Here is a 27,734-nt window from a genome sequence, read left to right as displayed (position 1 = left end):
TCATAGAATGTGCTTCCCTTCTGGACCTTCATCCTTTAGGTCACATAATGTCGACACACAAAACCAAATAAACCCTGTCAAGACAAGTGAAAGCAGTACCTATGAGTTAATGTTAATATCTTGCATATAACTTGGAATATGTGACCACAGCATGGCAAGCTATGGAATAATTTAGGATAGATAGCAGTTATATTTTTGCATATTGAATGGCATTCTGCTTTTATTTTTTGTAACTGTACTGTAATTTCTAGTGCAAAAATGTCAAATGATGGGTGCACACCTGAAAAGATGGGTCACTTTTTAGAATTGTTTGGTGACAGGTATGTATTAACTTTAAAAGGGAATTAAGCTATCGAGAATATTACTGGGATATTTTTGTAGTATATACGCCAGTTGTTTTTTTTTTCTTAAGGTCTGTTTTCAAGCTATGTGTTTAAACTTGCAACACGTGGTAATCTTTTTTTATCTCTGCTACATTGTTAAATTTTACATAATCCAATAATTATCAAAAGTTTTTACAGATGGCTGTTTTATAGTGCAATTTCTAGTGGATCTATGTTTACACAAATCTGTCACCCGTACTTTTCCCACCAGGCAGACCAGAGATTTGATTAGTTTCAGAACTATTTCCTTAATGCTATATGTATTTATATTTTCTTTGACTGCCATTGCTGTGACAGTGTTAATGTCCATTGATGATACTGGTTTACAAGCAGAAAAATAAGAATGGAGTGGTCTGTGCCTCTGTCTTATGAGTGCATACATATGTCTACAGGAGTTAGCTATATAGTTCTGCATCGTATGTGATTCTAAGCATTTAGAAAATACTGCAGAAAATTACAGTCAGCTTTGGATTTGGCAGATGCATTTTTGCACAATAGATACATGTCTTTATTTTGTTAGTCACTTTACCCCTTAGGCAAGCCTGTAGTCTGCTTATAAACAAACTTGTCAAATGGCTTTTAAATATTTGAACAAGCCCTGGCACAGAAGCTTGAAAGTGTTAGGTAATTTGGAGAACTCTTGCATAACAGACTGAAATAGCAGGTCTTCCTTCCAAAAACATTTGATGTGTTGAGTTAGATGTTGTCCTGTGTCTTTGTAGTGTCCAGGCGTACCTTTGGAACGTCTGGCACAAAGCTTTTCTCCTTCCTGCTTGGAAATGATGGTAAATTACTGCTTCTTGATGGAGAATTCAGATAAACGCAGAAGGAGTGTTAGGAACAATCACTTAACTTACGGAAGGTGTTTTGCATCTGTTGGCTAGTTTGTGTCTCAGACATACTGTTCACATAGAAAACTCACCTACTAATAGCAATTTGCTTTTAGATAGTCTTCCTCTTCTTTTTTTAAGACTTTAAAAGAACACTTCTCAGCCTTAAGAAAAAGGTTCATGGTAAACCAGCTTCCACTGGCACTGCTTTTGTTGGATACACTTAGATATTACAGCATCCTAATATTAAATAAAAATAAATTCCAAAATGGAGTGAAATGTACAGAATGTGACTGAACTTCCAAATTAATCCTTGTTTTGTTTCCTATTTATAAATTAAAAATCTTCTCACAATTAATGTACAAATAAATGTATGTATCCTGTATGCTCTTGTAGATTCAGGGGAAATTAGACTCCTAATGCCTCATATTCAGACAGGTTCTTTTTAATACAATGCATTGTTTTGCTTTTGTCAAAATCATGTTAATTGTAAAGCTCTTGCAGGGATGGTGACGTGTAATTTAATTGACTGGTATTTTTAGTACAGGATCTTATTTTTAAGTTAATCTTATTTCAATAGAAGTTGCGCTTTAATAAGAAGCAGAAATTGGAATGTAACTTAATAGCAGAAAATGGTTGTGAGGGATAGCATTGTTTTGTCAGAGATTTTTATCGTGATACTGGTAACTAGTACTTGATTCCTGTACTGCATAAAGTGTGCCCATGCTTCTACTGAGAGGATTGCTGGGTGGGAAAGGTGTTTGATGGCATCTTGATGGAGTCATAAGTACCATCCTTTTTGTTTCCTTTTTTTTTAATATTCTACTCTGCTAACTTGCATATATACCACCTGATTTTAGTACTTATTAAATGATACAGGCCTAATTTCTGACAAAGCAAGCTGATAGCAGATTGATGACTCCTGTCTAGTCATGGAAGATTATTCATCTTAGTCTTTTGTAAGGAACTTCTGAGTCATCGCTTACTTCCTAGCTTTTGGGGGCTTTTAAAAATCATGAATTCTTCAGAAGTATGTTGTTGTCATGGTGATGAAACTAAAATGCAGAATACGAATAGGTTAATGTAATTGTCATGGTTTTGTAGGTCTTAAGTTTATCTTTGAATGAGTTTAATACTATCTTCTATTGCAGCCTGTTAAACTGTCCCTAAATTTATTTCCACATGCACACATAAGAGATTTTAAAAAAAAAAAAAAATATACAGAATGTCTAATTTTAACAATAGTGGATTTTTATACATACAAAAAACATCTCAGCTTCATTAAAGCAGGAAGGAGATGAACTTTGTTTTGTGCCACTGAGTTTGTAGGTCCCGTTGGACTCAATACATCAACAGTATTTGGAGTCTGGAATATATCTCCACTTTTGTTTGTTTGTTTTGTTCTTAGAGCAGGCTAGATGCTACCTATTTTAAAGGCAGATAATTGATGCAAAAATAGGAAATCTATTCATTTGGAAGTATTTCAGATAAATGCCACCAGTCTGTGCGGATTCTCTTTCAACTGAAACCACATTTTCCGCAGAAAAATTCTCAGTAACATCAGAGAGTAAAAGTGTTAGCTTACTCTACCAGTTCCTGGCTAGCGAGAATGCTATACTATTTCATCTTTCTATAGCCATAATCTCTGACTGCTTGTGGCTTGTGAATCTGTAACAATTTTCTGATGAAAGTGCATGCTGCTGTGTGGTAGATAAATGTCTGATGTGGGATTGCTTTCAGTTTTATAGATCCTTTTTTCCATAAGTTTGCATTTCTGTAAGTTTCCATTTTGCAGATTGAAGAGGGGGGAAAAAACAAAAGAAGACATGTTCCTGGTAGGAAGAAAGAGGAATCAAATCCACCAAAATTTGTTTTTAAGATATTGGCTGGTAAAGCAACTTCTGAATGTCATATCACAAGTAGTAGGGTAAATACATCATGTCAAATGATAGCATGACTCAGTTTTTCTTTTGAAAAACAAGATAATAAATGGCAGAACTTGTATACAAAATATGAGCTCAGAGTTTTGGAAAAGTGTGGTTTCGTGGCATGACAGCACTTTATTCAGGGTAGAAGCAAGTGTTTAAGAAGTGAATTTTTGAGATTCTCAAGCTGAGCCTACCTTTTAACAGAACTTTGAGAAACACAGCAAATTGAATGTTGTATACTCTTACGTTGTATAATTTTTTTTTATTCTTTTGTTAAAGGCAAATCCTCCTCCAGTGCTGGTGAATACAGATTCTTTGGAGACTCCAACATACGTAAGCCTACATTTGCTTTCAATTATAACTTTAGATAATGTTTTATGTATGTGGTTGTTTAGGTCTGTTCCTATTGTTTAATAAAGCCTATTTTACCTCTCTGATGGTGCTTGATTTTGTCACCTGTCCTGATGGTTATTTGAAGTCCTTAAATAGCTGTTTCATGAAAAAAGAAATGTTGTAGATTGCAGGTGGAAGGTTCTGTGTGAGTACCAGTGTGTGACAGTTGTTTGAGGTTCCAGAGGTTCAGTGTTCAGAGAACAATCTATTTCTTCAACTGTGCAGGCTGATGCTTTAATATTTAATATGCCATTTCTGTTGCACTTCTCATAAAAACACTTCTTGATGCAGTGGCTATACTTAAGATTTTAGTGCTCTAAATGTTCATAAAAATGGGTTGGTTCTGTTTGAAACATTAAGGGAATAAGTGTAGTTATGTGGAGGCTGAAATTTGTGTTTGGCAGTGTGTGTTTTGTGAGAGGAATACCACTGGCAGATAGAGACTTCAGAGGCTTTGGAATGTATGTAAGTTTGGCATAGGTTTCAGGTCTGAATTTTCCTCCTGTGCTTTGCTCCTACAGTTACTTGTATCCCACTTGCTTGTTGTTTTCCTGAACAGTGTTAATGCCTGTACTAGTTGCTCTACTTGGTGTTTATTCTAAGTACTGGTATTAGCATGTAAACAGTAAATCTTGTAGTTGCTAGCAAGGAGCTGTAATAACTCAAGACAGACAAAACACAAATTAACACTTTAAGCAGAAGACAAAAGGTTGGTACAGTGACATAACTGGCTCATAAATGAGTCCTCAGTGTCATAATAATGCCTCTGACTAGAAGATCACAGCAGTAGTCTGCGATATGTGGCCCTTTTATCGATGTGACACAGATACAGTTTAGAAAAGCATACTGAAGGTGAGGTATCTCCCTGCACACACAAACTAAACCAAGGATAAAAGTGGTTAATAAATACGTATTCACATTTCAGAAGGCCCCATGTGATAGAGGCAAATGGAGGACAGTAGAAATAAGAAGAGAAAATAGCATTAACAGAACAAACTGGCAGTCAAAATTATAAACTATCTAAATTACCAGTTTGCAGTGAACGTAAAACAAACAAGCCCGTAACTATCTGTAATCTCTAACCTACTCTGTAAGCATAAGAAGTTGAGTAAAGGAGTATCGTTCTAGGTTCCCAAGTAGCTAATGGAATTGTTAAGCGATAAGTAATGTAAAATCATACTTGTGAGGTAACTGCATCATGAATCTACAAAAACCTTAACTATAAAAGCTTTTTCTATTGAAAGAAAAAAAAGCAAAATATGAATCTAGGAAGTCATCAAGGAACAAATGGTCAAGAACACAGCTCTCGTTATCTGAATCATAAAGCTGCTGAGGAAGCACGCTTTGTTAGAACTCAAAACTGGGTTGGAAGAAAAAGTCAAGAAGCGTATTTTCTTTTTCTTTGTAAAAGCCCAAGGAGATACAAACAAAACTCAAATTGGTGGCACTTGAAAAGATTAACCATACCAGCAAAATTAACTTCAGTGCAGCTAAAAGGCTCTAACCAAATTCTGCTGAACTACTAATAGGTTTTCACATTCAAAGAAGATCCCTGGATTTCTGTTGTGGCATAATTCCAGCATTTGTACAGAACTTCCTTCATCCAGGGGAAGTCCCTGCAAATAAAGCTTGGCTTAGTGGATCTGAGACCACTTCAAAACTGGCAAAAGGTAGAATAGGACAGTGATTTTTAACATTTGATGTATCCTTGCTTCTGTCTCTGTTAATGTTCTTTTTGTTAGGTAAAATCAATTCAAAGGTAAATTAAAAAAAAAAAAAAGAGGGGGGGACAGGACTATAGAACCAAGCTAAAGCAAAAGATAAAAATGGTGGAGGTTCTTGTTTGCTCCTGTTTATCTAGGTGATATTTTAAAATTGGATTACAGAGTTTTGTACATGGAAATAAACAAGAGACTGCTTAAATGTATTAGGATTGGCTTTGTTTTGCCTAATGGTAACGAATAGGGAAATGATTAATTGTCCTTGTTATTTATTTAAAAAAAAAAGAAAGAAAGAAAAAAGACCACATACTGATCAGTCACCATGAACCATTTTCCAGGTACTGTAATACTAGATGACTGGTTCAGTTAGCACATGTTGTCATTCTTCTAGATAATAGCTCAAGGACTAAGCTGACATAAAAACTTCTTGATCACAGTGGCTTCTTTGATGTTGGTGTAGTAATAGATACAGTTTCATGTATTCAGAAGGTCAAGACCTCTTCCCTTTTTAATGAAGAAATATCATGTGTTAAAACTACAGTATCTTTTCCACTGAACAAACTACTAAGGACAGTTTCAACTTGCTGTGTGGCCTGAGGAACAACTGAGGATCTCAAGCATCTTTTTTTTTCTGGCAGTCAGAAGCAGAGGGTCTCTGCTCTACACTATCTGTGTAGAACAGTCTGCTCTCTGAAATATTAACTTTTAAACTCATAAAAAAGAGTGTCTGATTCATGTACAGACCAGTGTGAAAATCACACCTCCCCTTTGAGCTCAGTGGTCAGTGTGAATCAGTTGAGATTTGATGGGAGTGAACCACCAGCTGAGCAAACTGTGTTGTTTGAAGTATAAAATTCTCTAAGTCTCACTCTTCTTTTCTTTATAGGTCAATGGCACGGATGCAGATTATGAGTATGAAGAAATTACTCTTGAAAGGGTAACATGCTAAATGTTTTTCTGTACTCTATTTGAAATGGGATTTATAATACTTTAATATGGAAAAATTGACCTCTTGATACTGCTAAATGGCAATCCAAAACAATCCTTACTGTTTTTTTTTTTTTTTCTTTAGGTAGATTATTTAACCTAAAGAAAAAAAATACACCCAGTTGCTGGAGCAGGAATAGAAGTTTTTATTAATATCCTTGACCATTAATAGTAGAATGGGGGAAGGATCTCCCTGAGAGATACTGCATTTAATGTTATTAACTAGGCTTGTAGGGAATAATAACACAGACTATGATTTCATTTTCTATATTGCCATTTATGGTAGGCTTTTATTTACACCATTAAGTTTTATATGGAGATTCAGGCTTCCAGTCGAGATTACAAGTGACACCTTGTCATATGCACTGCTTTGTTAGGTTTACGATGTAGAATCTCTCTCAGTTCTCTTTTCTTGAGCTGCACTGTTAACAAAAAGAAAGAAAGAAATGGTTGTATTTGATACCTGTGCAGTTCTGGTGGTTACTGAGAGGGTGAAGAGGTCTTGCAGCTGACAGTAAGGACAGGCAACCTTTGAAGAGAAAATGTCAGTCTGAGTCTCTGCATCTGTGAAGATATATTAATAAGTGACACAAATTACTTGGGCTTCTCTGGGAAAAATAATTTGTCGCTAATAATTTAACGAGGAGAAAATATTTGTATGAATAATCTCAAAGATCTAGCTCGCTAGAGAGGGAAGTTTTTTTATCTAGTTTATCAAGTTCACTTCAGTGAGAAAGCTGTGGGGTTGGAACTGTATCTCTTACAGTTACATAATGACTTATGTTCTCCTTCTGTGCAAATAAGTATAATTACACCTTACATATGGTTATATGTATTATACTGCTTAAAGTGTCTTTTAATATTTTTTATATCAGTGAAAATTATACAGATTTGGTTTTATATTGAATCAAATAGATATACTAGAATATTTTTTCCCCCAAAAAGAAATGTGTAAATTTTTTTTCCCCTTTATCTTTAGGGAAATTCAGGACTTGGCTTTAGCATTGCAGGTGGTACAGACAACCCACATATTGGGGATGATTCAAGTATTTTCATTACAAAAATTATAGCCGGGGGTGCAGCTGCACAGGATGGAAGATTACGGTATGACGACTTTCTGTGTTGGGTTGCTAATTGTTTCTTATTACATTTTCAAACAGTGGATAGAACACTTTCTGTTACTTTTAGTAGTTTTATCATGCTACATTACATTTTAAAGAAGTTTTCCTTACAGAAGTATTTTGTAACTAATGAAAAGTGTTTGAGTGGACCAATTTTTTTTTTCTCCAACCAATAAAATCTGCAGTTAAGTGAAATTAAGTGAACTTTATCTTTTCTATTTGGTGGTATAAACTGATTATGCCATATGTTCTACAGTCCTTAATTCAATATACAAAGGAAAAGCTTAGACAGGTGGGGTAGGAAACTCTTGGTTATCCATGTGCAGATTTTCTGATTGGTAAGATAGCTAAGCTTAATAAAAACCCTCTTTTATGCTTGGTACAATTCTGTGTCTTAATTTTGCAAAGATAATACACATCTTCAAAAGCCATATTTTTTGTTTAAATTGAGTACTCCTTCTCCAGTATATCCCATTTTCTTATTTAATTGTGGACTGATACTATTACTTAACTCCTAGTGAGGAAATATTGGCATATTTTTAGATGGTAGCAAGTGATATTTGCAACTTCCTTTGAAGAGTACTGTTAGAAGTTAATAAAAAATTGCATTAATTAATTATTTTTCTGATCCATAACAGTCTTTAAGTATATTCCTGTATCACCTTGTGGGGAAAAAACCCCACATCTGATTGTAGGACCAGCTTTTTTTCTCTTGAGTTGTCAAGAACTTGCCCTATCATTTTTTGTGCAAATGCCTGATGCCTTATGGTTTTTAGTCCTAATAAGCTTATTTCAAGGCTTCATTTTAGCTTGTTGGCCATTGTTAGAGGTACATCTGGCAGAACATGGTGACAGGTGGGTCAGGCATTGTACTTAGTGTAATGAGAGCTCAGTGTTACTACAGCAACATGTTAAATGGAGTGGAAGGCCAGCACTTGAACAGCTTGTGAAAAGCAGGAATGGAGGTTGACTTGTTCATATCATGGCTTAAAACTAACGTGTTCTCATTGTGTGGCTCCTAGTTTCTGAATTTTTTAATTCTTTCTTATAGCCCTAAACAAAAGGTAGTTTGTATGAAGCTCTGTTCAAAATACTGTTTAAATGAAACACATATAAGATGGTGTCCTCTTTGGTTGTGAACAAAATATTCCCTTTAAATGTTTTCTAGTGATCATTGTTTTATTTTCAAGCACTAGTAATTAGTTTTAGAGCATTGTCTTGAATCAATATAATTTTGAAGCAAAATCTATGTATCTTAATGTGTTAACACGTATGTTAGCGTATTGTAGATAAAATATTACGCTCCTAATGTGTCTGCTCTGCTATAACACAACAGCTGAATATGAATGTTGCTGTCTCTAGGGTTAACGATTGTATTCTACGAGTAAATGAGGTGGATGTTCGTGATGTGACACACAGCAAAGCAGTTGAAGCATTGAAAGAAGCAGGATCAATTGTACGATTGTATGTCAAAAGAAGAAAACCAGTCACAGAAAAAATAGTGGAAATCAAACTTGTAAAAGGCCCTAAAGGTATGTAGGAAGTATAAAACTTCTGTTTCACAAGAAGGATAGAGTTGGTGATAGATTTCTGCATTTATTTTTCGAAATAAAATAGTACATTGCATATGAAGTTGTAGGAAATGCAGAGTAATGAAAAATAAGATAATGGCATCTCAAATGCTTCTGAATTTTCATCCCTGTGTCTTGAAACTGTTATTGTAGAATGCATATTTTTCTTTCAAATGATAAAAATGTGTTTCTGATAGTATTTAGTAATTTTTAAGTACATTACAAATGGGAGTAAAATATTTCATTGAATTACCTAGAAAGATCTCTGAGAGATTAAAAAACATTTAGAGAAAGTATTATTTTGTTTCTATATGGGGAAGTATGGGACAATGGCTCTTTAAATATCAGTGGTGTTGCTATAGCTGTGCTGTGTGCATCTTTCACAAGACCTGAAGTAAATGATTTAGCTTTTGATTTTCAGAACTTCTGTAAATGTTACATCTTTTCCAGAACTTTCTGGAAAATTATGGAGTTCACTGGAAAGTATTGCTTCAACCAGCACCTAATATTTTTTATACATATATATTTTTATATTTTTTTATATATATGTATATGTGATACAGATAGCATTATTATTTATATAATAATTTGAATCTAATGAATGCTAAAAGATTTCTTGAGTAATGGCTTTATCTTCAAGCAGGTCTTGGTTTCAGTATTGCTGGTGGTGTAGGAAACCAGCATATACCTGGAGACAATAGCATCTATGTAACCAAAATCATTGAAGGTGGGGCAGCACACAAAGATGGCAAACTTCAGATTGGGGACAAACTGTTAGCTGTAAGTAAGAGCTGCATTTTTTTTTAATGGTCATTCACTTTTAGGCTCAGTAATGGGATGATTCACTTTGTGGTTAAGCTGCCTGCTGGTAGAGTGTTATTTCATAGAAATCGGTAAAAAAAATTGATATTGCCAGGAAATCAATGATAAAAATTAAATCTGCAGCGTTCAACACCATCTCATCAGGAGATCTGAAATCTGTTCTTCAGCACAATGTTTCATGCAAAACCTGTATTAATCAGCCTGTTTATTTCTAAGGCATGCTATTATTTTTCTGGGATCTGAGTGACAGGAATGTAAACCAGCATACAATGGGATTGTTTATCGTCTCAAAAAAGAAGAATGGAAAGGAACTATATATACTTGTAGCTGACCAGCCTGTAGCGAAACTGCTGCTTATATTGGATTTCTGTGTTTGTAATGCTTCTGAATGTTGGGTTTTTTTTAACCTTAAAATACTTCAAAGTTGAATTTTCTACGCACAAAATAAAAATAACTTTCAACTTTCTTAAATTCCATCTGGAAATCTAGTTGTCCAGCTAGAAAAACAAGACTCAGAGCCAGGGATCTCTGAATGAATTCCTGAATTGTAAACTCAACTCTTGTAAGGTGTAATTGCTCCACCCTCCTACATCTACCAGGCAGTACCTGCTTCTGTAAGAGCTCTGAGTACATTTGTACTCGGAGTACATGACAGCAGAATATATGGTCTATTGCTCCTTGAACAGTCAGAAACGGACTCTAAATGTTTGGTGCAGAGTTTCCCATCTGTAAAAGACTTTCTGGATAAGTTTGTCACTTACAAATACAGAGCTGGCAAAACTGAAGCTACTTAAAGATAAAGAATCCTGGGATTATCCCTTTATCTAAAGAATCCTGCTTTTTTGAAGTATTAGGAATGAGATCTTGGTGTTAGAATATATAGTTCTGTGAAATCAGCTCAAGACATGATCAAATCCTCACATAAGAATTGGGAGGAAAAAAGAGAGAGGGAAGATACTAAGTTTACTATTAGCCGCACGATTAATTTACACCTCCATGTGCCATGCAAATTCACAAACCCAAAGATCCAGCTGCTTGATGACAATGCTGTTAATATTTGACGTTTTTAAGTTATAAAATCTGAATCATAGGAAGTGTTTTGATTGTAAGACTTCCCCACATTGTAAGGGCACTGAAAAGCTTCCTTTTAATGGTGAACTGCTGTCCAGAGTTATAATTTGTCACCTGCACAAGAAAATGTCATGCTAACTTGCTTATATCATAAAATATATGGAAGGTTTTAAGGAATTTTTGTTAGAAATATCAAACTTTTGAGACAGATTACTTTGTCCAGTATTACTTTATCCATTAAAAAAAATTGCCTGACAAAATCAAATAAAGTAGCTTTGGATTAATCAGATACTATTTCAGGGATGCAAGGAGCATATGCAATATGCTATTGGATATAGTAAATATAATGTCCTAATTTATTGTAGCTGTAATCATGCCTTCAGTTCATTAAGTTAGGAAAGAAGTGAGTAAAATGTCATCTGTAATATCTTCTGATTAGCTGAATTTCACTTAGTCAAAGCTTTAGTCAGTAATGTAGAGATAAGCTCCCCTATTTTGCATAATGTAACTTTCTGTCTGTGTGTTTAGCTTGTACTGCGATTACCAATGCACTGCAAAATGACTTTTCAGTCATCAGGAGTGGTTGGAGTTTAAATCTGTTTTGTTTTTGTTTTTTGTTTTTTTTTTAAAGTCAATAAGAGGCATTTAGAAAACTTTTAGGAAATTCTTAGAAAACACAGATGGAAAGAATATATTTAAGCAGTAGAGTGTTTCCCCTCATGAATAACAGAACTGACAAGGCCCAATTGTTTTTACACAATAGTCAAGTAATCAAACAGAGGAAAGTGTGTTTGGTCCCTCGGGTTCAGTGCAGTACAAGCACTGAACAAGCACTTTCCCATGTTGCCTGGAATTATCTGCAGAAGTTACTTGGCTCTTCAAAATATGGAAGAGAGGGTTAGCAACTCAGTTTACTAAGGCTGTATATGAGATACTAATTGTTAAAGGATTTAATTTTTTTTTTTTTTAAACTGAAGTGCTAGTATTTCACCTTACTAGCAATAGTTCAAAAAACCTGTTGCCTGTAAAGTTAGACAAGTTCTTGTTATTTGGCATGTAAATCAGTCGGTCACTTTGGGTTCTTCTCCAGTTTTGATCCCTACTTTTGACCTCTTGCGAGAATATGTTGTCCCATTATACTGTCTAGAACTTAATTATGTCATGACAAGATCATGTAGGATTTATTCTTACTAGAAGAAACTTTATTCTATTTAATGCTTGCGATAACATACTGTGTCAGTGCTATGATTGTACATGCTTATGGCATTTTGAGTGTCGTATTTGTCCTGTTAGTTTTCCACAGTCATGGGTGCCTTCTTTACAATGTTACAGTCAATACAGTTTATTATAATCTTTTGAGGAAAGACTTGTGTTTCTTATATTTCACAGCACTACAAAGCATCTTTTATATAACTTTTATATAACCAATTATGTCTGTGGCACATGAATCCTAATAAAAACTCTCAATGCCAGAGTGCTACAACAGCTTTCAGTGAGTGTCTTATGAAAGCGTACGCTTTTCTGTGTTGAGAATTGGTTTATTTTTTTATCTTTAGGTGAACAGTGTTTGCTTAGAAGAAGTTACTCATGAAGAAGCAGTGACTGCCTTAAAAAACACATCTGACTTCGTATATCTGAAAGTTGCCAAACCCACCAGCATGTTCATGAATGACAGTTACGCCCCTCCTGACATCACAAACTGTAAGTTAAGCTTATCTTTGTGATTTAATTATTTTTCCCTTTAAGGCTTTATCGTACCCCATTTTTAGTATTTTAACAGCTTCAAGCTTTTTAAAATTATACAGTGTGAAAATCTGTTACAAGAAAGTTGATTAATCAGGAAAATTATATGCTAAACAGGATAACGTCCTATAGCTTGTGTACTGAAAAGACAGCAACAATGGGGCTCTTAGTGTGTTTCCATGACTGATGTGGCCTTGTCCTAGTGACTCAATGTTTCTGATCACTTGCTGATGAGTACAAGGAGAATACGTGCCTCGCTTTCCTGGAGGCTGTGAACAGTAGCAAACAATGCACTGCGTAGATGTTCAGTGACCTGTGAACTGAGCAAAAGACAATACTGTTTCAGGTGGAGGTTAGTGATGTTTTCTGTTTTCCTGCTTTTTCATGAGCTGCACGTACTTGAATAAACCAGACTGGGAGGAGGGGGAGGTCTTTACCTGTGATGCCTGCCTGCAAATGTATTGTGAAGTTCCATGTTAACTTGAAATCTTACTTCAGTTTCGACAGAATTGTTGATAATTCAAGTGGAAAACCAGTGAATGCTATATTGAAAATAGTTAGAATTTCTTGTTTACATAGGGGTACTACTTAAAGGAGTCTTTTTGAATTTAAATGTCCAAATCCAGAAAGTTCAGGTTTAAACTGCCATGTAAAGGAAATTTGAATTTAATGTACAGTATCTTCAAGAGGGATATTACCATTTAGTGTTTGGAGAAAGGGATGAGAATGATGTAACTGTATCTTTCCAAGACTGAATCGGTGGACTTTTCTGGATGACCAGTTCTACTCATCTTGTCACATAAAATGGTTCTGGGGGAGAGTTATTTTAGGTTTGTTTTTCTTTTTTTTTCTTCTTGCTGTTAGATACAAGTAATTGATATGTAGCACTGATCTGTTCAGATACTACCTCATATGAAAATAGGAGCACTTTTGGACTAAAAAGCCACTGATGTAATCTAAAACAGTATATAAAGAACAACAACAAAAATGCAGCACAACAAAGGACTGAAGTACCTTATAAGCCCATCATTTATTGGCAGTAGCTACAGTATCTTTCAATCTATTCGTAAGCTTATTGAATTACAATTTGGAGCTAATTAGATTTTATGTCTTCACTGCCTTACTAAAAGGATGTTCTTGAAGGCTCCATTCTTTGACATAAAACTAATTTTCAGCCTTCACTTATTCATCCCCAGTTTTATACTCATATGGTTAGCGAGCAGCCATTTTCCCTTATGGTATCTAGTTTGTTCAAAAATTCAGTTTTTCCCACTGTTTCCTTGGAAGGTAGACTTCTCTTTCTCTCTCCATTGTAACTGACCTCTTCATATGTTTCACTTGGAATTCAGATTTTTCCGGAATAGAGGTAACCTGATTTGTACATAGTGTTCCTGGTAGTGTTGCAGTAATGCAGTTACACTGCTGTGGATGGTGATATGACAAACATAGAAGTATCTTATCTATTACTACTGTATCTTGACTCGATCATTGGGATATTTACTTCATGAATCTTTTGTGGGGGCAAAGGCAAATCCTCAGTAAAGTTTGGGGAGAGGAAGGTAGAGAAGGAGCTGGTTTCTGATAATTTGCCCAATCCTAATAACTCAATGGTACCCTGATATTGGCAAAAGTCATACTTACTAACTCTTGCCAAGTGCCCCCGATTATTAAAAAACAATTTGGTATAAAGCTTAAATAGAAAAGAACAAAGTGCTATAGCAATTTAGAGGACTGGCTATCTCTTTTGGGAGGAAAATGGAACTGAAACTGTTCAGTTTGTGTGAGTGGAGAAGGGAAACCTGTAGTAGGATTTGGCAAACCCACTGCTTTACTAGGCACCCATAAAAGAATGGTTGGATATAAACATAGATTCTCATTTTAGATTTTCATGTGCTTTGGTACTGTTCAGTAAATGATTCTTTGATCTTAAAAAGACTGTCTGTAGACTCAAAAAGTTAAGAACAGAGACACCAAACTCAGCGCGGCTGATTCTCAGGTGAGATCAGACTGCTGAGAGTCTTATTCGAAGCAGTGGTCATATTTCCTCTTTGACTACAAATTGGTGTTCTCCTTTGGGTGATTATTTTGGTTTTATATTCACATTATCTGTATCAATACGTACTTTTAAAGGAATACTTGCTCTAGCAGTATGCATAAGGGCATGCTGTTGGCCCTCTTCTCATGCAGCGAATTAATTTCTCTTAAATGGTGGATGAGCTGTGAAGTTAATTGCATCATAACATAGAGCCATAAAAGAGACTGTGGTATCTTCAAGAATACCTTCTTACCATGTCCATTGGCTCTTCAGGAAGGTTCTGTCATGGGTAATCCCACACAATTGCCATGAGGATGTACACTGCCATCTTGCCTTGAGTCCTTAATTTCCCAGTACACATGACTTAGTCTCACATCCATTTTCTGGATGTAAATGACCTGGCCACACATGTAGGCCCTCTTTCCTCCCATTACTGTCCTCCCTCCCAAGTTTCTCTCCCATTTGGCTGTTCTCCCTGTAAGTGGGACTTGAGAGAGACAGTGGCATTCTGTGCAGCCCAGTATCCTGTCCTTTGTGTGAAGTGGCACTTCTGTCCACTGGGAAGTGAAAAGCCAATCTCCTGAGCTGTCATGCCCCTCAAGCTCCAGCAGCTTCTTCTTTTTCCTCCTCCTGAAGCAGTTTGAAAAAAAACACAAAAGATTTCTCGGATTCCAGATGTCTGTCTGTCTGCTGTTCTTTGGTGACCTTTGACAAGGTTTGTGGGCTAAAGTGCTGGCTGTACTTTTGAGTAGATTTTCTGTGGTTTGTTTCATTTAACTACAGTTTTAGTGCTCAGTTCTCTGTCTGAAGTTATTCTGTTTTTTTAACACTGTTTCTGGTAGACTTTTGTCAACAGTTAACCAAAGAACCTTCTTCTTCTGCAAAGTGCTGGGTCCTTTGATGAAACTTCAGTCTATTTCTTTTCCTTACAACAGGAAAGCCTTTCCGACCCAAGGCTTCATAAGCTTGTCTCTCTCTGTTGATCAAAGTGCAGCTGGCTGTTACTGCAGCTGGCATGGAGACTCTGAATCTACTGCCTAAATTTTGCACACAAAATAGATCCAAAGGTCTTGCCTGAGATGTTTAATGACTTCATTCAAGGAAATCAGTTTAGCCTTTTCCTAAATCTTTCACTCATCAGAAACAACTGCATATGGCTAAGATGCTAGATGGTATTTTTCTAATACAGTGCAGAACAAAAACTTTTTCAGGACTCCTCAATTTTCACATTTACAATGGAAATTTCAAAGGGAGATAACAATGTCCTTGAAGGCTATTGCTTCTTTATTAAGGAGTACTATAACTTTGCAACTAGAAAGCCTCCACTTTCTGTAAGGAGCAGCTCAATTAGATAGAACTCATACCAAAAACTGGTGGCTCCTGTACATAGTATTTTAGAAGCAGATGTTTTCAGGGCCACCATTTCAACGTTTGTTTGCACCTTTGTTCTCGCCTCAGATGAAACCTCCAAAAGTGGCGCTGCATTTGGCCGAGCAGTACCTGGCTCAGGAGCTTCAGGTTAGGGACTCTGAAGAGCTTTTCTCAGATAACAGTTATTAAAGAGGTATTTTCTAGAATCACCTGGATTGTGAGTGAGCATTGAAACAATTACCAGTCTTCCTTCTTTACCTACTCACCTGCACCTGTTTTGAGGCATGTATTTGCAATCCTCCTTTGTATTTCTGTTCACCAGAATCCTCTTATCCAGGTTCTTAGGAGTTCAGGTCCATCATAAAGGAGAAGTAATATGTACTTTTCCTTTCACTACTGAAGCTCTTAAATTCGCAGAGGCTGCCTATGGACATGCCCACTACAAATGATGTTAAGTTAGAAACCCTCTCTACTACCTGAGTATATACGTAGACTGCTCACTGCCCAGAACTCCCCTTGGGTTTTTCTTTAATTTGTGTGTGGTTTTTTTAAACACTCATTTTATCAGAAACATCTAAAAGCACAGTGCACAGTACTTACCAGCTTGGTATCTGTACTGTCTGCAGAACATGCAGTAGATTGCTTATTGTGCTACCTTTTGTGAACATGGTAGTTCATTCAAAAGTCCACAAAACACCAAATTCAGAATTCGGTTGTCTTTAAGACTTTCTCTCTGGAACTGGTCTAGTTTAGTTATAGGGCCGCCTCAATTTCCCTAGTGATAGGGATTTAAAATGCAGAGCTAGGAATACTGAAAAACTGTTTGAGAACCAGGTTCACAAATTTCAGTATCTAGGTTTTCTGCAAAATCTGTTTTCTTTTAGAACTCCTGCAGTAAGAGAACCAGCCACACAATAGTAGTCTTGTCAGGTGGTCTGATGGCGCAAAAGATGGTACAAAGTAAGTTAGCATCCACATAGATAATTAAATAATTTGATATTTGATAATTTCTTTGGGGTTAGTGTCTTTGTATCAAGGGACATTTGATCAAGAAGTTTCTGAGATACTGATTTATGGCAGTATTTATTGAGAAGAGTACAGATCCTGCCAACATAATTCTTTGTGCACCTGGGGCTGAAAATTGACCTCCGTCATTTGATATTTATCAGAGTGAATGAATGGCTTTCGGCTTCCCGTGAGGGAAATTAATGTTGAAAATCTTGTTAAAGAAGAGTTGGGGCTGTCTGAGACCAGAGCATTTAGCAGGGAATGAATGTGCAAAAAATAGCTCATAGTTATGTGCTTGTAGCTCTAGAGACTGGTACTGTGAGCAATGAAAGCTTAACCACAGCTCTTGACAGTCTGGAATAGTTGATTGCTATGCCTGTTTCTATCACTTCTGTGAGATTTTTCTTTTAACCCTTGAGGTGTGGATTGCTAGTTTAAACAGTTACTTTACAGTGATATTCATTTTCTGACTCAAGAAGAATGCAATTATGAAAGATTGTTCTTTCTGAGCATACTGGCTTTTGAGTACTGTTCTCGTGTCTCCAGTCTGAGCCACTGAAAGACAAGAACTTCCAACATAGGAAATACGGAATTTTAACAAAAAAACCCCTATGTTTGTTGTATGCAGAGGAACAACAGCGCTGTAGGTGGGATGGTCCTGGACCAATGCCACCCAGCTGCCTAGCACCATTGGCAGCTAAACCAATTTGTGTATTTAATAATCATAGCTATTAGTCTTCTGTAGCAGGTCATATGTCAGTAGGGAACGTAAACTGCCTCATAATCTATATATAAATATTGGTCATTAAATGGTTCCTGGAACAAATCATAGTATCGTAGAATGGATTGGGTTGAAAGAGACCTTAAAGATCATCTAGTTCCAACCCCCCTGCCATGGGCAAGGATGCCTGCCACTAGACCAGGTTGCTCAAAGCCCTGTCCAACCTGGCCTTGAATGCTTCCAGGCTTGGGGCATCCACAGCTTCTCTGGGCAGCCTATTCCAGTGCCTCACCAGCCTCACAGTGAAGAATTTCTTCCTTACATCTAATCTAAATCTACCATCTTTCAGTTTAAAACCATTAACCCTTGTCCTGTCACTACATGCCCTTGTAAAAAGTCCCTCTCCAGCTTTCTTGTAGGCCCCTTCAGGTACTGGAAGGCTGCTATAAGGTCTCCCCAGAGCCTTCTCTTCTCCAGGCTGAACAACCCCAGCTCTCTCAGCCTGTCCTCATAGGAGAGGTGCTCCAGCCTTCTGATAATCTTCGTGGCCCTCCTCTGGACATGCTCCAACAGGTCCATGTCCTTCTTATGTTGGGGGCCCCAGAGCTGGATGCAGTACTACAGGTGGCATCTCACAAGAGTGGAGTAGAGGGGGAGAATCACCTCCTTCGACCTGCTGGTCACGCTTCTTTTGATGCAGCCCAGGATATGGTTGGCTTTCTGGGCTGCAAGCGGACATTGCCGGGTCATGTTGAGCTTCTCATCAGCCAACACCCCCAAGGCCTTCTCCTCAGGGCTGCTCTCAATCCATTCTCTGCCTGTTCGTATTTGTGATTGGGATTGCCCTGACCCACGTGCAAGACCTTGCACTTGGTCTTGTTGAGCTTCACACAGGCCCACCTCTTAAGCCTATTAAGGTCCCTCTGGATGTCATCCCCATACCTCCAGCGTGTCAACCACAGCACACAGCTTGGTGTTGTCAGCAAAATTGCTGAGGGTGCACTCAATCCCACTGTCCATGTTGCTGACAGCGCCAGTCCCAATGCCAGCCCCTGAGGAACGCCGCTCGTCACTGGTCTCCACTGTCCAGTAACTTGTTGGTATAAATGCTTTTCAAGTTATTCAGTTGAAATATTACAAAGAAGGTCTAGAACCTGCTATTTAAAAAACGAACATTACCTGTACAGTGCATATCGTAGAATATCAGAGTCAGAAAAGTGTCTACGCCATTTCTGAGAGGCAGAGGACTTGCTTCCTATACAGGCCTCCTTTGAAGACATTATTAATGATACATTTTTGACTTCTAGTCAATTTTAAAATGTTTGTTCTTTGTGTGTGTGTGCGCATTGCTATGGTATTTCCACCCTGCACTGAGAAATAAAATACTGCAAGGTAGGGAATAATCAGTTTCCTCACTAGAGACATAAATGCCTTATTGTTCCTTAAATGGCATAAATACAGAGAAGAATGTATAACAGTAAATTACAATAAAGTTTTGATTTTGTTTCCCATTTTAGAGATTGTACTTGTGCTTGGTGTTCTCAGTTTGCAGATAATACGGAAATAATAGGAAATGTTCTGTTTTCTTTTTCTGTAGAACTGTGTTATGTCAAGGGGGGGTGGATTTGGAAATGGAATTTCTCTTTAAGAGTCTTTGACTTTTCCTGTCAAAGCAAGTTCATTTTATGTATGTAATTTTCTGTTTGTCCAAAACACAGTTCCTTTATCAGTTACACAAGTAGTAATATTTAATTGGAAATGGAAGTTTAGACCTGATTTAGGATTCAGAAAGTGATGGCTTGCCTTTTATTTCTATCATGTTCCTCATGAATATTCTTCAGGTATAATCTCCAGCTAAAACAGTTTTAGGAAAGGCACAGGCACGTTTTTTTGCAAGAACTCCAGAGAGAGACTTTCTATGCCTTGTAGGTTGGCTTCCCTAGTGCTGAGAATACCAGCCTTGAAAAAAGACCTGACTTTTCTAAGCAAGTGCCATGTGTAGGATTTTGTAAATTATGTAGCCAGTGCTGATGTGGGACAGTCCACAGGTCTGAAATAATAAACTGTTGTATTGCTTGATAGCTGCGTTTTAGTTACATAGTGAAAGGGACACAAAGTTTAAAAAATAAGAATATGTGACAGTATCAGATGGTTTGTATGTTTCTGAACATGATGCAGTTAAAAGCTTTAGGAACCTTAAAAACAATCAAATGAAAAGCGCTGTAAGTCAATGAGCATAGAATTTGTTATGAAAAATCTAATTACACCCTACAAAATATACATCTTTATAGCTGCCACTGTCTTGTTAAAAGCAATTGTAAATTCATTTTGTGAAGTCAGAAGATTTAGTGCATGAACAGAAGGTACAGAGCCGCTATACTGTGCTACAGTTGTTCAGGTTTTTTTAATCAAAACCCATTTTCCACTAATTGGAAAAGAGCTCATAAAGACTGCATTCCATTTTTCTGTGCTTTAGCTGTAAAATTTTCTGAGGGAAAAACCCCCACTATATTTTGTACAGTAGTCATTTTTTAAAGTATCACTTGCTTTAAACAAAAAGTGTGTACAGTGATGAGGAAATACACTTTTTTATTAAAATATATATATTATTTTCCATTGAAAAGTAAATATTGCTCTGTGGTTTGGTAATCATTGTGAAAATCTGTTGCCAAAACTCCAGTGTGGCTAAAAAACAAGTTCTGAAATTGACAGTAAACTGTCCAAATGTGTTACCAGTGCATAAAAGCTACATATTGTGCCAGGGGCAGACAGAAAGAATTAAGTAGTGGGATCTGTAGTCTTTGAATCCTTGCAGGGAGCAGAAGGATGAACGTGCAATGTACTTATGTTACAGCTGTTCTGAAAAATGGGTTTAGGAGTCATGTGTCTTGAACAACTCCTAATTATTAGGGAATTCTCAAATAGGAATGCTTTTGTTGATCACTTGGCTTTAGAAAAAGCAGTGTTCTCTTTGCTGTAGACCTCATGAAGCTAACTCGAGGAAGCTTCCTTTTGTCTGTGTTGTAGAAGGGGACAGGCTACCGTTGGCACTCAGGTTCTGATTTTTGCTGGAACTACTTGTGAATCCAGACTTGCAATTTCCACAAGTTCCGAGACTAGAGCATGCAACTCACTGAGGGTTGCTCTGTCTGAATAACACACTTAAATATTTTATCAGCTAGTGCTTTTAAACTACCTAAGCTGTTAATAGTGGATTTTAATGCTTGCTGAAATACATTCTAGAAAACAGAAAGAACTGTACTGTGACAAAGCTTTAAAAGAGTAAGAAGCAATCTGGCTAATCAGGTATGATACCAGATGCTATGTGCCAGGTATTAAGGTATTATAGGTGGTTCCCTATCTGGCTCGGTACCTCTTTTAATAGACCGTTGATCAGGGTAAGACAATGTTGATGTGATATATTCTCCATAAAACATATGGTAAAACCTATGCACTTCATGCACAGGATTCATGGCCTGTTATGCAAGAGGTTAGACAAAATCCTTTTACTACTCCTTTCTAGTTTTAATCAATGAACCTGTGAATAAGTCTACTGACCCTTGCAGTACAGTTGAAATTTTTTGCACTAGCTTGTTTATTCCTCTCAGTAAATTGATGTCTCTTACCTTGAAGAGTAGGAGGTGAAATAATCCTACCTTTGTTTCCTGATGTGTGCTGTTGGCTGAGCAAATACTAGCATCACTACCAGCACCTGTGCTATTAAAGATGGTTTTGTTCAGTGTCTAAGAAATGTAACATCCTTCCCTGTTCTGACCTGGTAGTCAGAACGGCCTGGAGTATTCTGGAGATGCTAGGATGTGCTCTGCGTCAAAGCGTTGAAAAGAAAGTGGTAGGCATCTTGACAGTTTGGAAGAAGTGTTAACATTCAAAATGTTGTATTTTTCACTGTTGCTCTGACATAGTGATTTTTAAGAAACTGAAATTCTTAATTGACTTCAGTCAAATTGAAGACAACTTTAAAAACAGATTAATCTTGAGACTATCCTCATGGGCTTCAGCTATCCACAGTGTCTGTTTCTAAAAAAGAGGGGTTTTTGAGATACAATCAAACTGAAAAATTTGCTTACTGACTTAAAGTGTGAGCAGACTGGGGAATATGTAGATGTGACACAGTATTTTAGAACTATGATATTTGTAATGTATCATTTTCAACTGTTATATTTTGTTTTTAGAAGAGGTCACTCCTTATAATACTTTGTTTCTGTTCCTCCAGCTCTTTTTCCTTATTGCCTTAATGCTTATTTCATTTTAATTTTCTCCTCTTTGAAGCTTATTCTCAGCCAGTGGATAACCATATCACTCCATCTGCCTACTTGGGACAGTCCTTGCCCCCAGCATCACCAGGGCGATATTCACCAATTCCCAAGGGAATGCTTGGAGATGATGAGATTACCAGGTAATGAATAACCAAAGCTACATGTCAAATTAGTTAACCAGGGAAGCTCATAAGATCTGTCTGTGGGCAAAATACTAGTGAATACTATATTTTATTTCAACAAATAAATGCAGATCATTAGTTTCTTAACACTTGTAGATGTTGGTGTAAGGAGAAAACTAGATGTTTTTATATATATATAAAAATAAAAATATATATATACACACACACATATATACACATGATTTATCAGTCCAGGATTAGTATTAAAATTAGAATGTCCTGCCAAAACGCTCCATGAGTTGACTGAGCTTTTTAGGATGGTAGCATGAGCAGACTAGAGATTATTTCTTATTTTAAAGCCAGCAATGTTTTTTCTTTCTTTTTTTCCCCTACAGACAAGGGTTTGTTTTGATGGATTAGTAAATCCAGAAAGGCTAGAGAGCTCTTAATCCTTTCCCATTAACAGACTGTTTATTCCTTCACTGATTCGGTAGATTGCATTAATCTTTTGTTCATCATTACTGATAAAGGGAAGCTCTTCTAATTTTGTTACCCTTCTGTTCTGCAAGTATAGGGATGTTATACTGCGTTTTCAGTATGTTGTTGCTGAATTCTGTGTCGCACCATCTGATACAGATAATGTCACTCAGTTTCTGAGGCAGGGTCTACCCAGGATTGAAACATAAGTGGTATCATAAGTTGGAGAAATAATCTTAGTGTATTAGAAGGTAGGAGAGCCTCAGATATGTCTTTGTAGTTATTTTTAACTTAGGGTTGGATGGACATACAAGCCAAGTGATTCTGTCCTGCTGATAGCATTGCTGAATTTACGGTTTTATAGCTTTCCTTTAAAACTACTGTAAAGGGAGGTTTTTAGATTTCTTCTGAAATGCAAGGACTATTCAGAGAAGGCTTTAGGTGATTTTCTTTAAATCACCTTCCGCTCCCTCCACCCCAAAAAGAGGTTTAGAAGTTTGAGTAATATTTTAAAAGATACTGTGTATTTATGTTCTCTAACTGCAGCATTTTTGTTAATGTATTAGTGTGATCCAAAGCAATATACATAGGTTTTCACAATGTCATTTATCTGTAATAAAATAGTACTCTGAAAAGATGAATATAATAGTTGATAGGGGGTGAAATTTAAGAATTTGACACTAAGTTGATTTAACAGCTAGTGCAAAAATTGAGTCATTTTTAAAGATTGGACTAGATGATATTTTTTGTTTGTTTTGGAAAAATGCAGCTTCTTTGTTTATCCTATAAATTAATAATTAATGTCTCCAAATACTTAAGAATGTCCGTTAATTGTTCTTTAGTGCACTCTAGTGATTTTTCAAATACACTGCACAGTTGCTTTGCTTTATTAGAAATGTCTGTTTCTGAAATCATTTATACTTTTCTTGTATTGTGTCAAGTAGCAGATTAGTAGATTTTTGGAAGGAATGTTTCTGCATTAGAAGTTGACTGGCCTTATCTTAACTTGATCAGTGTTTCTTCTTTCCTCTCCTCATCCAAGCCAGGAGGGGATCCTATAAAAAGAATGCAACAATTTGGTTTAGGTTTAACTTTTTCAGTTACAGTTGCTGCAAGTAATCTGCAAATGTATTTGAGAATGCCATAAATTCTGATTTTTTTTTTTTTAATTTTTTTTTGAAAGGGCTTATGCATACTTTTTGAATTGTTCTTTGCTATATTTATTGCTTGACCAACTGGAGTGAAATTAAAGCAGGAGGGACATATTTTTCATTATTGGTGTTTCCATTAGATTTTGTTCGTTAAGTTTCAGAATGGGAAAGTAGTATTTTGTTGCTTGCTATTATGATTAGATAGTGTAAGACTGAGCTATAGTGAGGCTCTTGAACAATATGGAAAGTGTTAAGTAATGACATTTAGTGCTGAATAGGATTGTAGCATAATAGAAATTTAGAATACATGCATACTTATGAATTGTTCAGTTCACCTAGCAACAAGCAGAATTGAAAGCATACAAATAATAGAGGCTGTTATTTGAAAGTCTAAGCTTTGGGGGCAGGACCATGGGCAGGGGGGTGGGACACATGACATTGTTGCCTTAAGAAATGTGTAACTTTTGATACCTATATTTTCAACACTACTTCTCTCAGAAAACTTAACTTTTTCTAATTTTTTTTTTATTTTACTTTTACTTATGACTAGTGACCAAGATTTCGTATTGCTTTCTTCCCTTCAGGGAGCCTAGAAAGGTCATCCTGCATCGAGGATCAACAGGTCTTGGTTTCAACATTGTTGGAGGAGAAGATGGAGAAGGAATTTTCATCTCTTTCATACTTGCAGGAGGGCCAGCTGACCTGAGTGGAGAACTTAGGAAAGGAGATCGTATAATTTCTGTAGGATTCCTTGCTTCTTTTATTTAAACAACAACAAATGTTTTCCCCTCCCTGGATATTAGTGCCAGTTAATATGATTTATATGCAAAGAATTTCATTAACTGAGCTAAATTTGAGACAAAGGAACAGATGCTAATATACGTCCAAAGTGTCTTTGAGGACTTTAGTCAGCCTCAGTTTCTCATCTGTAACTTGATTAAAATAGCACTTTCCTATCTCAGAGATACTTTTTTTCAGTGAAGACATTAACTTATCTTAGTCTGGTAGCTGAGGTGTGTGTGTCTCTAAATTGAAAGAATGCAGGCTTCAGAAATAAGCCTTCTAATGAGATGGAGACAATTGGCATTAGTGTCTAAAATTGGGTGCTTTGCTTCCTGGAGTAACTACTAAACTTCCCATTAGTCTTAAACAGATCCATCTCATACCTGTCTGAGGGCTTTGTCTGTGTTCATACTGAAGGTCATAAAGATTTTTGTGTGTTTCTTTGAAATGACTGAATTTATGGAGAATCATTTATTTGGACAATTACATTGTAATTTGGTAGTAATTTAAGAGGAAAAATAAATTTGGCTCTGCTGTTAATAAAATACTGATATTAAAGTGCACCTTTATTTTACTTTGAATTATGAAAAATACTTCTGGTCTAAAATGTGACACACACTTCTGCTTCAGTTTTTTTCTGAGACTATTTTTAAATCTGCTACATTGAAAACAAGGCTAGACAATTTCATGGAAGGTGTGGTCTGTCACTGGCTGTTAAGCATAATGGTCTGTAGGCATGCTTTGGCTAAGGAGGTCCCTGAAGCCCTGTTGTAGAAAGTTGAGGTGAACCATCACAGAAAGTAACATTCTGTTTGTCTCCTTAAAAAGAAAGAAAAAGGTCTTAAACAAGAATGAAACTGACCTAGCGAATACAAATTCATTAGGTGATATACTATGACAATTACAGTATTTCTTAACAGAGGGTATATGTGAGAGAGGATTTATTGACTGGTTCTCAGTAAGGATCAGTAATCTTTGTATTAACTAGCTTGTAATGTTGGAAACAGGGAAAACTCACATGGCATGGAAACTGTGTTCTGTGATGATAAACACAAACATTTGTTTTGATAATGAGCTTTTTTTGTATTACTTGTAGGTAAATGGAGTAGATCTAAAAGCAGCAACCCATGAACAGGCAGCAGCAGCCCTGAAGAATGCAGGCCAGGCAGTAACTATCATAGCTCAGTACCGTCCAGAAGGTAAGGGTTGCCTTACACATTCAGAACTCGGTAGAAATACTACGTTGCTACTTTTGTATTTCACAATTGTCTTCACCCTTCAATGTGGTGGGTTTGTTTTCCTTAGTGGTAGGAGGATAAAAGACTAATTCCTTCTCTGTTGTGTTGATTCAGATGACCTGAAGAGGCGATCATATTTTCATTCCTCTGTTTTATACTGAGCTGGTATTTCTGTTTATCCAGCAATTTCTTCTGGTCCAGATTAGACTGCAGCTGATGCTGATTTAACCATCCTTGTATGTTCTGCAGAAGCCAAATAATACTGCCTCATCACAACACACATATTTGTCCTTTTGTATTTCTACAGCACATTTCAAATGCCTTTGTCTATTTGAGACTTCAAAAATTCAATAGTCTAAAATTACGTGTTTATCTTGAGTCTGTAAACCCATATATTATTGTTTATATATATAATAAGACATTTTTGATGTCTGTCGTGATTTAACCCCATCTGGCAACCAAGCACCACACAGTCACTCGCTCACTTCCCCTTGGTGGGATGGAGGAGAGAATCGGAAGAGTAAAAGTGAGAAAACTCGTGGGTTGAGATAAAGACAGTTTAATAGGTAAAGCAAAAGTTGTGCACGCAAACAAAGCAAAGCAAGGAATTCATTCGCTACTTCCCATGGGAAGGCAGGTGTTCAGCCATCTCCAGGAAAGCAGGGCTCCATCATGCGTAATGGCTACTTGGGAAGACAAACACCATCACTCTGAACATCCCCTCCTTCCTTCTTCTTCCCCCAGCTTTATATGCTGAGCATGACATCATATGGTATGGGATGTCGCTTTGGTCAGTTGGGGTCAGCTGTCCCAGCTGTGTCCCCTCCCAGCTTCTTGTGCACCCCCAGCCTACTCGCTGGTGGGGTGGTGTGAGAAGCAGAGAAGGCCTTGACCCTGTGTGAGCACTGCTCAGCAAAAACTAACACATCCCTGTATTAGCACCACTGTTTCTAGCATAAATCCAAAACATAGCCTCATACTAGCTACTATGAAGAAAATTAACTCTACCCCAGCCAAAACCAGCAGAATGTCTTATTGTGAACTGTGATGACCAACAGCTTTCTCTGATTTTGCTAAACTGGATGGCACATCACTAAACTTCCTTGAAGTAACTTGTCTGCTTAAACCTTTCCTTTATCACTACTGGCAAGGGGTAAATGTAGGTGTTTATCAGAACTGGACATTGAGCCAGGACTGCTGCCTTCAGCTGAATTTTTTAGGTAGCTGATTGCAGCAGAGTTTTCTTCATTTTTTCATTTATTCCTTTCTGTCATGTTTCTCTTATACTGTCCTCCCCAAGTCTTTAAAATGCTAACTTTCACATTCCTTTCCTTTCCCCATCCACCTGCATCAACATCATATATCTCTACTGACCCAGGAACCCTGTCAGTAATAAGGCCAACTGATTTGTTTGTGCCTACTTCATGGTCAAATCCCTGCAGCCAGCCCATGTTGTCGATGCCTATATTGTCCTGAGAGGGTGTGCATCCTGTTCACATGTTGAATCTGTAGATAGCTCTGTTCCAGGATTCGTTTGCTAGGAGTACTTGCTCTAAGGCTTCTTTTTAGAAAGAATAGTAAGGTCAGCATTGGTTCTGGAATATTTGCTTTGGCTTTGTGTCAGAATTGCCAAATATTTCTGTCAATACACATTTGGCCTATCCTCTGCTTAGCTCTTCAGTTTGTAACAGGTGGGTCAAATTGTTACACCTTCTTTCTCCCTGCATAAGGGATCCCTCACCTTGGTGAGAAACAAAACTCGCGCTTTTATTTGCTGATGAGTTGTCCTTTTGAGCATCTGGCTACTTGTTTGTTCAAAGAGGGCATTCTTGGTCACTATTTCTTCTGCCAAGAAAGTATGTTGAGATGTGGCTCTTAGACGCAAAACAAAAGTTTCTCTGGTAGAATATATCCCAGGACATAAGCACTTTCTTTTTGTCATTGCCAAAAAATGTATCCAGACTGCATGCAAAAGCAGAAA

The 27,734-nt window shown here is 36.8% G+C and overlaps 1 protein-coding gene across 18 annotated transcripts in view; it reads left to right on the top strand.

The window, feature by feature from the left end:
• The window catches only part of DLG1 (discs large MAGUK scaffold protein 1), a 168,931-nt gene that overhangs the window by 101,559 nt on the left and 39,638 nt on the right, over positions 1-27,734 (top strand). For 13 of the 18 annotated variants that reach the window (XM_059822542.1, XM_059822543.1, XM_059822540.1 and 10 more), the window contains 9 exons: positions 3,421-3,474; positions 6,142-6,192; positions 7,222-7,346; positions 8,726-8,895; positions 9,578-9,714; positions 12,384-12,528; positions 21,996-22,122; positions 24,317-24,473; positions 25,612-25,714. In XM_059822542.1, the coding sequence (XP_059678525.1) occupies positions 3,421-3,474; positions 6,142-6,192; positions 7,222-7,346; positions 8,726-8,895; positions 9,578-9,714; positions 12,384-12,528; positions 21,996-22,122; positions 24,317-24,473; positions 25,612-25,714 (1,069 nt within the window). Of the gene's footprint in view, positions 1-3,420; positions 3,475-6,141; positions 6,193-7,221; positions 7,347-8,725; positions 8,896-9,574; positions 9,715-12,383; positions 12,529-21,995; positions 22,123-24,316; positions 24,474-25,611; positions 25,715-27,734 lie in introns of all 18 variants that reach the window. The other 5 variants (XM_059822546.1, XM_059822547.1, XM_059822544.1 and 2 more) reach the window with 2 other exon arrangements.

This window comes from Gavia stellata, chromosome 11, assembly GCF_030936135.1.
Source record: "Gavia stellata isolate bGavSte3 chromosome 11, bGavSte3.hap2, whole genome shotgun sequence".
NCBI lineage: Eukaryota > Metazoa > Chordata > Aves > Gaviiformes > Gaviidae > Gavia > Gavia stellata.
The sequence above is the reverse complement of the archived record's forward strand: the minus strand, read 5'-3'. Positions and strand labels throughout refer to the sequence as shown.